Raw genomic sequence first — 12359 nt, forward strand, 5'->3', positions numbered from 1 at the left:
TCCTGCGTGTCCCACCCATAATTTCCCCCTCATGATTCTGTCCTTCATTTGACTTTTGAGCTAATTTGAAGCACAAACATTGAGTCAGAAGAATCCTAGCCAGCAGTGAAAAGAAAATGAGGTTTCCAATGATGGAGAAACTGTCTGAGGAGTCACAGCAAAAACGCTGCTGTCTTTATAGCCAAAACATTCATGTATATAAATATTTGTGAAAAAAAAATCCCATCATTTTCTTAAAGAAAGCAATAGAATGATCAAGAAAATAAAGAAGATCGAACAAATGTTAAATAAAACAGAGATTTTTTTTTCTCAGCTGCTACATTTTTAAAAAATTTTATTATTATTATTTTGTTTTGTCTAGCTTCTACTACAAAATGTATACCATGTCTATTCCCCCTCCCCCCAGGCTCCAATGAACGTAATATACCATGGAAAATGTGATTTGGGTGTCTCGCCTATCCAGGTAAACAAAGGCTCCCTCGACTATATACGCATAGATTGGGTGCAGTCCCATTTAATGGATAATGTTTCATCCCATAGGTGGGCGCTCCAACCCATATGGTGGTTATGTCTCACCCTCCCCTCTTACTACACAGAATCGACATTGCTTGGAAGAGAATCAGTCTGCCGCAGTATGTTGTTGAGGGGGAAAATGTGCGCCCCTGGCATTTGAGACGGCCCCACGCCAACTTATGAGAAGGCCAATTCTCTGTATTGTATTCAGTGCAATAAAAAAACATACATATAAAGATTATTGAGTGGGTTATTTTAAGATATATAGGGTGCCCACACACTTTTTTCCTTTTTTGTGTATTTGCATGTATAGGATGTTTAATTCCTTTGTTATTTCATGGTGTGTTGAATTTTTTTATCATGCCTTTTTTCTAATTTTATGTATCATGTTATTTTTTTTTTCTTCCGTTTGTAACTTGTATGGCTGTTTCTAGTCTGAGGTGCTTATTGTCACCCATCTGCATTTTAAAATCTGTTGGGTAATTTTGTCTGTGTTTCTCATTAGATAAGTAGATTATCTCAAATTTCAAGATGAGGTTGTTTTATTTTTATTTTTGTCCTGAGGCAGCTTCATAAAGTTAAAAACTGCCTATTATTAGATGACTTTGGGGCATTTACAGTCTTTTTTATAGTTTCATCTGGTTTGGATTATATTTCTTCTTTGGCCTTAATATGGTCATTCTTCACCTACAAGTGGTTCAAGTTAATGTTCACATCATGCATGTACTGACGTCCCTACTCTGGTGTCCTGTTCATTTCAAGGTCTAGTTTAAAGTTGTATAACTTGTTTCTAAATGTCTTCTTAGTAGAACAAAAAATTAGTTACTTTTTCACCCTCACCTTCCAGACAGAAACACTGAAGCCTAAAAATCAGGTGTTCTTGGACATTCATGATCCAAAAGCAAAAGAAATAAAAAATTAAAAATGAGGTGACAATCTTTTTGGTGGTGCCATTTAATCTGTGAAACAGCTTAATTTTTCACATATGAATAAGAAGTTTAGAAATTGAGCAGATCACACTTTTTGCAATAAAGTGCAACACCTCAAATGCAGTGTATTTGGTATGTTTTAACTTATTGCTACAATCTCCCAATATCACACAAACTCAAGTAAGGACCTTCGTTTCCGATGTCTTTGCTTGTGTGGACCTGTTATCTTGTTTTTTTCCCTTTGCCACAGGAGATCAAGTTCAGCTAAAAGCTAAGGGTTAGTGCTAAACTGTGTACAGCAGACACGGATGTTCTACAGGCTTGTCACTCAGTCTCAGACCTGTCCTTAGAGATAAGACCCATGGCCTACTTAGGCTGATCAATGATGAGATCCATACAAACACTCTCCCACTCAGTTTGCTCTCTTTGTCTTTGTCATTAACTTGCTTTCTTTTATCAGAACTTTGCTTTCAGAATCTCACCCTTTCCTCGTCATACTTATTAGAAAGTAAAGATAAGCCTTATAGGACAGTATGCGCTGAATATTAATGTGACTCTGCAACAACACGTCTTTTCCAGGGTTTGAACATTAAATAACATTATTATCTGACATGTATTTCTAAACGTATGGCAGAAGTTGTATTTTAATAATAAAAACCTAAAGAAAAACACAGCGTTGGCATTATTGGCGGGTCTTCCCTTCCCTTGTGGTTCTCAGTCAAGGTTAATAACGTCATAAAAAGTGATGCATTGCTTTGAAAATTGCTGTTCTTTCTCCTCATAATTCACAGACTAATCCATTGTTTCTCTTTCCATCTCTTCTCCATACTCCTTGTGTTCTCATAGCTAAAGTCAAGTCAAAGTGTGCTCCCACATTCTTTGCCTGCGCTAATGGTGTCCACTGCATCATTGGAAGATTCCGCTGTAACGGCTTCAGCGACTGCCCCGATGGGAGCGACGAGAAGAACTGCAGTGAGTCTCACATACACACGACATCCAGTTTCAGTTGCACTCAGATGCTTCAGGCCACATTCACAATCAGTAGCAGCTTGTTCCAAGATGTACTGTCCTCCAGTCATAACAGTTTATGGATGGAAGACTACCAAAGCTCTTGCTCCTGACTTGAAAAAATAAAATAATATTCCAGCAAAGTCTTAAGGGCAGAGGCCAGCATTTTTACATATTAGTTATCTCACTTGATGTGCACAGCTCTGCATAAATAACTCTTTTGGTATCTAGTTTCAAATGAAGCTCGGACGTTGTTTAAAATATCATTAAAAACAGAATGCCACGTTGTTTATTTTGCTTACTTCATTAGAACAAAAATAACACATTCAGTGCAGATTTTTTTTTTCTGTTGTGTTGAAACTAAAAAGTTTCTGTATTCTTGACTATCACACGATGTGATCAGCTCAATATTTTAGTTCCTGCAGAGTCCTTCAGTTGTACTCAGCACCTCAAATTGGATCTCCAAACCATCTCATGTGCTGGTTTCCAAACTGGACACAAATAATAAAACGTTGTGGTGCAACATTTCTTCTTCCTCTTTTACTCATCATTGTTTGAATTTCACCATCAGCAAGCAAACTGAAAGATATTGCTTAGAGAACTGCCCACCTTTAGTAATGTGATAATTATTTCAGAGCTTATGCCTGAATGCAGCACCATGTTCTGCTCTGTCAAGAATGCATTTCAACTGTGGAAGTAGATCTTTTTTCACTTTGCTTTTAATTATCTAACTTTTTTACATCTAACTTCTTTTCATATTAATTTATGTTCTTCAATTCAGAGGATCCTTGTAAAATATTTTTTTAAAAGGAACAAAACATGTTGTGTTGTTTTCGTGTCTATTAAATTAATCAAAAATTAAGCACAGATAGTAACAGCGGTGGCAAGGCTGATCATGGTAAATCGTACTGTTTAGTTACCTTTAGATTTAAGTCTCAGAAACTTATTTTGGCTAACATATACAGTTTGTTCACACACAGTCTTTCTGCTGCCTTCCCAGTGGGATATGAGAATCAGACCCATTGCTTTACGTCATCAGAGACATAGTTCTGTGCCTTCAGGGCTCATGCTCACAAATCTAACGTATCCATTAAAACAGAGCTTTGTTCTATGTTCACAGCACAAACTGCGTCATGACTGTGTAATTGTCCAGATATTCTCAGAAGATAATTATGCCCTATTTTTCCGGAGCCAGAACCAAGGCAAAATTTTGAACATGAGCTCAAAAGGAGCAGGGGTGCTCAGCAGAATTTGGAATATTATTTTTTTTCTATCTTTTAACTTTTAACAGACTTCACCAATCAAATATTTAACCAGCTGACACAATTTTAAATGTTTAATTGTATATATATTATAATTTAGAGAAACAGATTGCATGAGATGAAGAAATATACAAAATCTTTTTAGTAACTTGCCAAACCAACTGCCTTAAAATAATAACTCACATCTGCTTTTAACAATTTTTTTTTATACACTGAAATTTGGTTCTCAGAATGTGACTCACAGACAAAATAGCCTTGTGTTTCTCCAACATACTCACTGTGAGCTAACTGTTGCCACTTGACCTCTGCCTTGACTCATCCACAGCAGGCAACCCCCTGGTCTGCTCCGAGGCTCGCTTCAAGTGTCGAAATGGACGCTGTGTAGACCGCAGCTTCCTGTGCAATGGCCAGGACAACTGTCAAGACAACAGTGATGAGGAGCTCTGCCTCACTACTGCAGGTACATCTCTAAGGGTGATGCATACATGATAAAAAAAACCCCAAAACATCTGACTTTGAGGCAGATGGAAGCTTGTTGATTCTCTATGAAATTCAGTAAAATGGAGCTAATTGAGTTGGAATATTCTGTGAAGTCTGCATGTCACATTATCTGATATTTCTGGAGAAATCTTTAGGAAAATGTGTTCTGCAATCTGTGCTTCATAGAGCTCCAGCAAAGCCCCTGACAGATTAAACTTCAAGCCAAATAAGACATATGCTTCTTTGATTTTACTCTGCTAGCCTTGAAGATCATTCCTCAACATGCCTGTTTAACTCAGAGACACATCGTGGTCTGTTTGGTGTGGTGTTTGATGACACAGTGCTGGACCTTGTAACACATATGGCAGACACCTGTGATACCTTCTGCTACAGAATATTTTATCCACTAGCAGGTACTTTTATGTCTGGCAGCAATATTGGCACAGCAAGTGACTTCTCTCAACATTTTGGTTGTACTTTCAATGTAATTTCTCCAGAAAGTCCAAACATAGTGCTCATGCAATGCTGTGCAAAATGTTTGAACCCACCTCTAGTTTACTTATTTATTATGACTATTTAGAAGACAGATTTGTATTTTTTTTAATGCTTTTTATCAATAGTTTTCTTAGACTTTCTGGTAGACCTTGAAATACTTTAACACAATACAGTATAATCCCACATAGCTATATGTATGTGTGTCTTCATCCATGTGTTATTGTGCTTCTCTCACACTGATTAATGCTTTAATAATTCTTTTAGTAATAAACCAAGCTAACAGCAAAGTATTAGAAACAAATTGTCAAAACCCTGCCAGCAATCGTAGCCCAGAAGCCAGTGATATTTTGACTTCTAAGACTTGGTTAAAACCCAAAAGGTGAAATGTTTATGTTACACAGGAACATTTCTCCACAGCAGTCCTACACAAAACATTAAACTATAAACATAATTAATGTTATTGAAAGTTTTAATTATTCTTAAAGTAAAATCGTGTTGGCTTTAAACAGTAGCTTTGACGAACGTTTTAAATCATGCTTACAGGGCTAAATATTCTGCTTATTATAATTTATCGAGTAATGTATTACCCCTAGAATCTGAATTTAATATGCTACAGTTAGATATAGTTGTTTTTAAATTGTGTAATTAGAAAGGTATGAATTAGTGAACCTATTACTAACTTCCTCTGTGTTTGTGAGAGAAAGTAAAGGAGTCAATTTTTAATTACCAGCCCTTCCCCTTCAGCTTCTACAACTCAATGCAGAGACTCAGAATGCTGAGTGGAGCTTTATTGTGATGTAGAATTTTTGATCAATATCTGTGTCCACTGCACTCTGTCTCCTTGTGGACAAGTGAACAATACGAACTCCAGAATGTACTGTAGTTGCAAATCTTTATGCTGCAACATTCAAGGCAGTGGTGACTCAGAAAGTAGTCTTTACAAGAAATACAAAAGGATTGTGCTGAAAAAAAATGAAACGAGTGATTTCTGGCAGAAAAAAACAACACTCAATGTTTTTTTAAGTAGTTTTTGTTAAGAAACTACAGTAGATGTTCACCAAATCCAGTCTTTTATTTTTCACATTTAAAAAGCATTTTTAAATAATGTGTTTGGATCCATATCAGACTTTAATTGAATTTTTTTTATAACAGTGCTCCAGCTTTCTGCCAAGTTTGGTAGGATTCAGCTCAACAGTGTTTGCAAAATTTTGTTGACAGTCAAATAAACAGTATTGACAACATGCCAATGTTGCTGATAGTGGCATAAGAAACATTCCCAGTCTTTTTCAGTTCTCTGACACATTATCTCATAAAATGTTCATGCACACCAGTTTAGCTTCAATTCTGACCTACTGAATGGTTTTTTTATCATGCATGGCATAGAAGGTTCTGAGTGGTAATATTTCACTTCATGTTCTGCAAAAAGAAAGCGTTGTGCCCAGAAGCAGTTTTACTGAAAGGTTTTATAACGTTGACAGAGAGGTTTCTCAAAATGCTGCCATTCCTAAAATGTCTTTAGAGCCCTGAGTTTTACCTGCTTCTTATCATGGAAATGCATAAATTTTTAACCATCCGGCAGAATGGTCCACATCTTCAATTGAGCCTGTTAAAAAACGTTTCAAAGCATTAGCGTTTTGCACAGAAGATTTAAATGTCTGTTATGATCCCAAAGTCTCCATGTCAGCACAGACTTTATAACAGTGTTTGTATGTATGGTGCGCAAAAAGACCTAAATGTTCTCCTGGTTATTTTCACTGATGAAAACCTTTGTAACAATCCGTAAGCTACAAGACCCGGGCCTAAATAAGTTCCATATTGTTGTGGCCTTTAAAAAATCATTAAAGAAATGCTGTATTTTATAAATTTTAATTTATTTCTATAATCACAAATGGTGATGTGGGTGAAGTGAGGGCCTCACTACTGTTGGCACTTAAGCACACATGCACTTGCCTCACATTCTGCTCTGACTTTGCCTCTTTCTATAATAACCACAGACCTGCAGGTGACAGATAAGGCTTACAATATCCGCTCTAAGCCACCTGAGCATAGCATCTCCCTCAATTTTGCCTCTGCCTCTCTTCATCTGCTCATCCCCTCCCTCTTCTTATTCATAATTGCTTACTTTTTTAGTGTCTCCACATTTGTTTCAGCTGCTTGCAGCGTCTACAAAGAGCTCAGCTCGCAGTCTGCAGATGGGCCGACCATCATGGCTTTTATAAATGATGGTTTCTCCATCCTGCTTTGAAAGTTTCAAACAAAGAAATCTACAGAAGCAGAGTACATTTATTGTCAGAATAATTTTAACATTGTAGTAAAGTTATCTTCAAAAAAGAGCGCCACAATAGATAAATAATGCTTGAAATTTGAGGGAAGTAACAAAATGGCATGTAGAATTTTACATTAATGCATTTGTGGGTCATCTCAAAGTAAAAGAGATGGAGTGGGAAATGGATATCTTGGTTAAAGAAATGGAAAGAGCACCACAGAAACATAACATTGTGAACCTGGAATAGAGTCAGAGGAAGCAATGAATAGCAATGGGCAGGGAGACAGAGGTAAGCAAAGAAAGACAGGTGATTTGTCAGTGAAAGGCAGGGATTTGAATAGGAGTGAGTGAAGGATACTGATAAGCTGGAGAGGATGAGCGCCGCATCCGCCTGAAACCGAGCCCCAAGGCCGAGTGGCACAACTCTAGAAACACACATGCCATTCAAGCAAGTTTTGCAAAACTGAGCTTCCCTTTGCTTTCCCCCTAGTCTGTTTACAGGGAGAGAACAAAGAAGCATGTGTTTGAGAACAAGAACTCATACGAACACGTCCAGGAAGACAAGCAGAACTCTGACATGTCTGAAAAGTGTTTTTTTTTCTGCAAATTCACTTGCAAAAAAAAAAAAAATGTTGCAATGTTCAAATTAAGTTTTCAAAGGGTCATTGCACTGACAAGCTTAAGGACTAAAAGTGATGATTACAGCTGACATATGATTTAGGGAGGTCCTCCCAGAGTTTTTCCAGGTCATAATTGATTTAAAATGCCCAAATCAGTGTCTCTCATTGCACATTACCACGAGGACAGTTTTAGATGTTGTGGTGACTGCTGGAAACCGTGATGGTGATTAATGCTAACACCTCCTTCATCTCAAAGAAACCTTGCCTTTGACTTTTTTTTGTGACTGCGGCTTTGAAGAGAGAAAAGTAACATAGAAGGCAAGCGTAGATGATATGACAGTAAGAACAGAGGACCATAGATGATGTGAGGGCTTCAAAAAGTGAATTGGAGGGAGTTGAAGGCAATCAGTGGATCGTTTTGTTTTATATTTTTTTATACATCTGAACTTGCTAAAAAAGTTTTATAATGAACTGTAGTCTTTCATAATATGTAAATTTATATTCTTACTTTTCTTTTACAGATTAGTTACAATAAAACTGCAGTAATTGCACAACTAAAATAAAAATGAGCCCTTACACAACTGGGGATAGCATTACAAAACCACATTTAGAGCCTTACAACTTTTGTGGAGCTTGTTCTTTGAGCAAAAAAAAAGGCTGAAAATCAATTCTGCAGCCCAAAATGTTTTAGAAATGTTGACATTGCAGAACCCATCTTGAAGGAGATTGTTTGTGGGAGAAAATAGCTTAAAAGTGGTTTAAATTGCACTGCACTGCAAATTAAACTAAATTTACTTTTGTAGCTTTGCTTTTATTTTCACATTGCCTTTATGTGCTACAGGCACATTTTTGGATGTCCAGTCTATTGCAGAGACATGCAAGTTCTTTAGCACACCAATTATGTCCTGTTTGGTTTTTCTGTTACGCTACATATGTTTGCATTTATGAGATATACTGCTAAATGTTATGCAGTCATTAGGTAGTTACTTATCTTACTTATCAACTTTAATCATACAAAGCAACATTACAATAATATACTTGTTTTGTTTGCATGAATGTTATCAACTGATCTGCTGAACCCAGTTCGGGACACAGTAAAGTAAAGCAAAACACTGATAAGGAGGCTGTAATGATTTTTACTGATTATTGGCACATTTGGCACTCTTGTTGTGAAGGTTTAAACTGAGTCGTTTGACCAAAATTCAAGATAGTCAAAGGACAAACGGTTTGCGAGAAAGAATAGTCCACGTTCAACAAGATGAGCTCACATTTCAGTGCAGGAGATTTTTATTAACACATTAAAGTGAAAATGAACATTTCAAGGTAGAGTGAATTTGAACTCAATCTATCTGTTCGTTTTCTGCCACTTATTTGTGGTCGGGTCGCAGAGGCAAAAGGTTTACAAGGTAAATCCAGACATCCTACTTTCCATCCAGCTCCTTCCGTGGATCCCAAAGCATTCCCAAGCCAGAGAGGATACATAATCCATCTATCAAGTTCTGGGTCTGCCCCTGGGTCTCCTTCCAGTAGGATGTGGCTGGAAAACCTCTGAACCGAACCATCTGAACGGACTCTTTTCAGTGCGAAGGATCAGCGGCTCTTCTCCGAGCTCTCTCTGAATGATAGAGTTCCTCACCTTATCTCTAAGGCTGAGCCCAGCCACCCTATGGAAGGGGCACGTTTTTGCTGTTGTTTCCAGAATCTTGCTCTTTTGGTATTGACTCATGAACAAGACTCCCAGATACTTGAATTTGTTTGCTTGAGGCAAAGACTCAACCCAAACTTGTATTTAAACTCAACCTTAAAATGCTCTGAGATTGTAAGAGCAAAAAAAAAAGAAAGCAATGTTAGAGCATGAAAACCATGACTTCATTATTATATATGTAATATAAACTAAACACCTGATTAAAAACAGCATTATTATGCCTGTGTTTCGATCAGTGTAGTCACTGGCCTGCAGGTCGGCAGAACTGTCTGTCAGAATAAAACTTCAGGCACTAAGCTGACATGTAACATTAGTCCACTAGGAGTATAATGTCAGAACACTGGAGGTTGACATTATGCCTGACTCTGATGGGTTTTTAGAAAATTACCTCCCAAAGTAAACATAATCTAAGATCTGAAAAATAAGTGATATATTTTCCCGAAGTACATGACTGGATAATTAAACCTGCCAGGTTCTTTTGTACAATTTTGATAAGCCTCAAAGCGAGAATTAATTCTTTTCATAGTGCTTGTCTGGGGAACATGGTGTAACAGTAACTTTACAACTCCAATTCTAGAAGGCCTCCTTTTGCTCACCACATAGGCACATTTCCACAAACTCTTTCTGTCCCCACCAAGAGCACAATGAGAAGTTTTAACCTCTGATTTGTGTGGTGAGCGTGCACTCCGAGATGTCAAATCCCTCATTTTAAACTCCAGGGATGCTCCCCTCCCACAGAGTAATCTCCAGCTTTCTATTTGTTATATCCTCCTAAGGCCGTGTAAGAACTCTGTGATAGATTCACTCGCACTGCATCTGCTGTTTTGCATAAGTACTTTGCATTCGGCAACCTGTCTTCGCAGCACTGCCATTTACAGGGTCAATAAACACGAGTAATTCAAAAAGGGACATGTACAGTGACTGTGTGCTGACACCTAGCAGTAATTCCTGTCTCTCCATTACCGGTGCCAGTAAACTAGACATTAATGTATTGTGTCATTCTGATATATATAGAACAAAAAAATGTCAGAGATTAAAAGTCCCTCAGCCTGTTTTCAATATTGGTATCATTTTAGCTTGCTAATAGCTGCTCACACAGCCACATCCTTTCAATTGATTGCTGTCAAAGCACTAATATAGGTGCTGCAGTTTGAAATGACAAATTATGTGCTGTGTTTGTGATAGAGATGTATGTGACACTGTGATGTTGATCTGTTTCAGCCCTTTGTCAGCAGCACTCATACAGCGAGCAGTGAGAGAAAGGTGTGGGAGGGAGCATGAAATAGTGTAGGAGAATATAATGGCAGAAGACTGAGGTGTGGGAGTGGAATGTAATAGTGCCAGTTTATCAGAGCCAATGTTCACTTGACAAGTACAAATGGGGGGTGGTGGGTTCACATGTCAGCGGGCTTGAGTTTGAACTGTGGAAAAGTTTGGGGTTTTTGCTTCTGGTGGCCTAAGGCGTGTTCACAAAGCAGCACTGTGGGACTCTTAGTCTACAAGAGAAGAAGGTCAAGTGACTGGTAAGATGCTGGTAACTGCTGCTGGCAATGTTGAGCTGAGTTGGTGCAGCTTTCTGTTTCTTTAATGTAAGCCGTGGATACAATTTGATTTTGCTTGTATTTTAGTGGGAATGTCTTACGCATGATGTAGATTAGATTTTAAAATCCAACTGTTCATTCAGCTTTGAAAATGCGTGTTTTTGTGTTAAATTTAGACATCTGTCCACTCACCCTCCCACTCATCAAGACAAAGTGTTGGTCCTTTCAGAGCGGCTGATGTTTAAGGGCTTCACAGCCATTGACTGTGACTGCAGGGAGGTCACTCTGGGGACCGGAGCCGGCATGATTCATCCTCGTCCTTGAATCTGGATCAGTCAGCTGTCTCTGTTGAGGGTCTGTTAAATTAACAACCTTTCCCTCCTAAAGCTACCCTCCTCCTTTAGTCACCATGGTGATGCTGGTCAAGTGATGACCAGCGCCGGCAGACTGGTAAAGGAATTTCTCTCTGAACAATAGCTCTGCTGCTGCGGTTGGGTTGATTTGTTCCCTTTTTGTTGTTGCAAACTAAATACACAAACAACACAGATTCTGTGGTGAGTGCATTAGAACGTAGCATTTTTTTAGAACAAAACTGCAAAACAGTTAACAATAGGAATAAAAATATGAGTTATTTATAAGTTATTTCTATTGTATTTTTGGAAGTTTTGCCATTATAGATACTTTGATCACTCTGATAAACTTTAAGGACAATGGATTAACCTGCAGGAAGAAGCCAGACCAGCAGGACGTTGCTTGCATCCTAAGAAATGATTCACCAAACAATTTGTATTGTTTACTGTTGGATTACTTGGAGATATTGAGGAAGATGATATTAGGATCCAAAGTGTAGAGATAAACAGATTTAATGCCAAAGTGTTGGATAGGAGTGCAGTTCTAGGCAGCGTGGAAGTAGGTGTTATATATGCAGCATAACAGCCTGCAGAGCTTTCTCAGTGCAGGGCGAGTTCTTTTGGGAAAATCTGGAACTAATGGAGGATGATCAAACTCATTTTCATGTTTATTTTCCTCTGAATGCAACATCTTTCTTTTGGAACAAGTTGCAAACTGAAGCCAGTGTTTTGTGGTGGATGAGGATATGTTTTTGTAATGCAAGAAGAAACACTTTGTAGTATTTTTAAAAGTTAAAAGTTTAGGTTTTTCGTATGAATGTTGTGACAGTATACAGTCTTCTTAAAATTTACCTCTCAGAGCTACTGCTTTTTGTACTTTGTACAAGTTTTAAAACAAATATTATCGTTGATGATTGAGCTAATAAAGCTTGAGTTTTTTTGTTTGTTTGTCTTGCTGTTTCAGGTGTTTCATTTGTTACCAATTGCGTAGAGTCATTTTAATAATCAAGTACGTCCAGTCTCTGTGACATGAGTGCAGGGTAATTAGTCCAAGAGCGAGACCAAAACCAGACACAGAGACAGCAGCTGAAGGTAAGTGCAATTTATTTACAGGTGCCCAAGGTATGTACAGTGCGATAGGTTTGTGGAGCGATCTGTGAAGTAAGAGGAACAGGGTGAGTCTCGGGTAC

The 12359-nt window shown here is 37.9% G+C and overlaps 1 protein-coding gene across 3 annotated transcripts in view; it reads left to right on the forward strand.

Annotated features, from left to right (window-relative positions):
* ldlrad3 (low density lipoprotein receptor class A domain containing 3) overlaps positions 1-12359 on the forward strand; it is a 74972-nt gene that overhangs the window by 33845 nt on the left and 28768 nt on the right. For 2 of the 3 annotated variants that reach the window (XM_017423034.2, XM_017423033.2), the window contains exons 3-4: positions 2289-2414; positions 4038-4172. In XM_017423034.2, coding sequence (XP_017278523.1) covers positions 2289-2414; positions 4038-4172 — 261 coding nt within the window. The remainder of the gene's footprint in view (positions 1-2288; positions 2415-4037; positions 4173-12359) is intronic. The other variant, XM_017423036.2, reaches the window with a different exon arrangement.

Source organism: Kryptolebias marmoratus, linkage group LG11 (genome assembly GCF_001649575.2).
Source record: "Kryptolebias marmoratus isolate JLee-2015 linkage group LG11, ASM164957v2, whole genome shotgun sequence".
Lineage (NCBI taxonomy): Eukaryota > Metazoa > Chordata > Actinopteri > Cyprinodontiformes > Rivulidae > Kryptolebias > Kryptolebias marmoratus.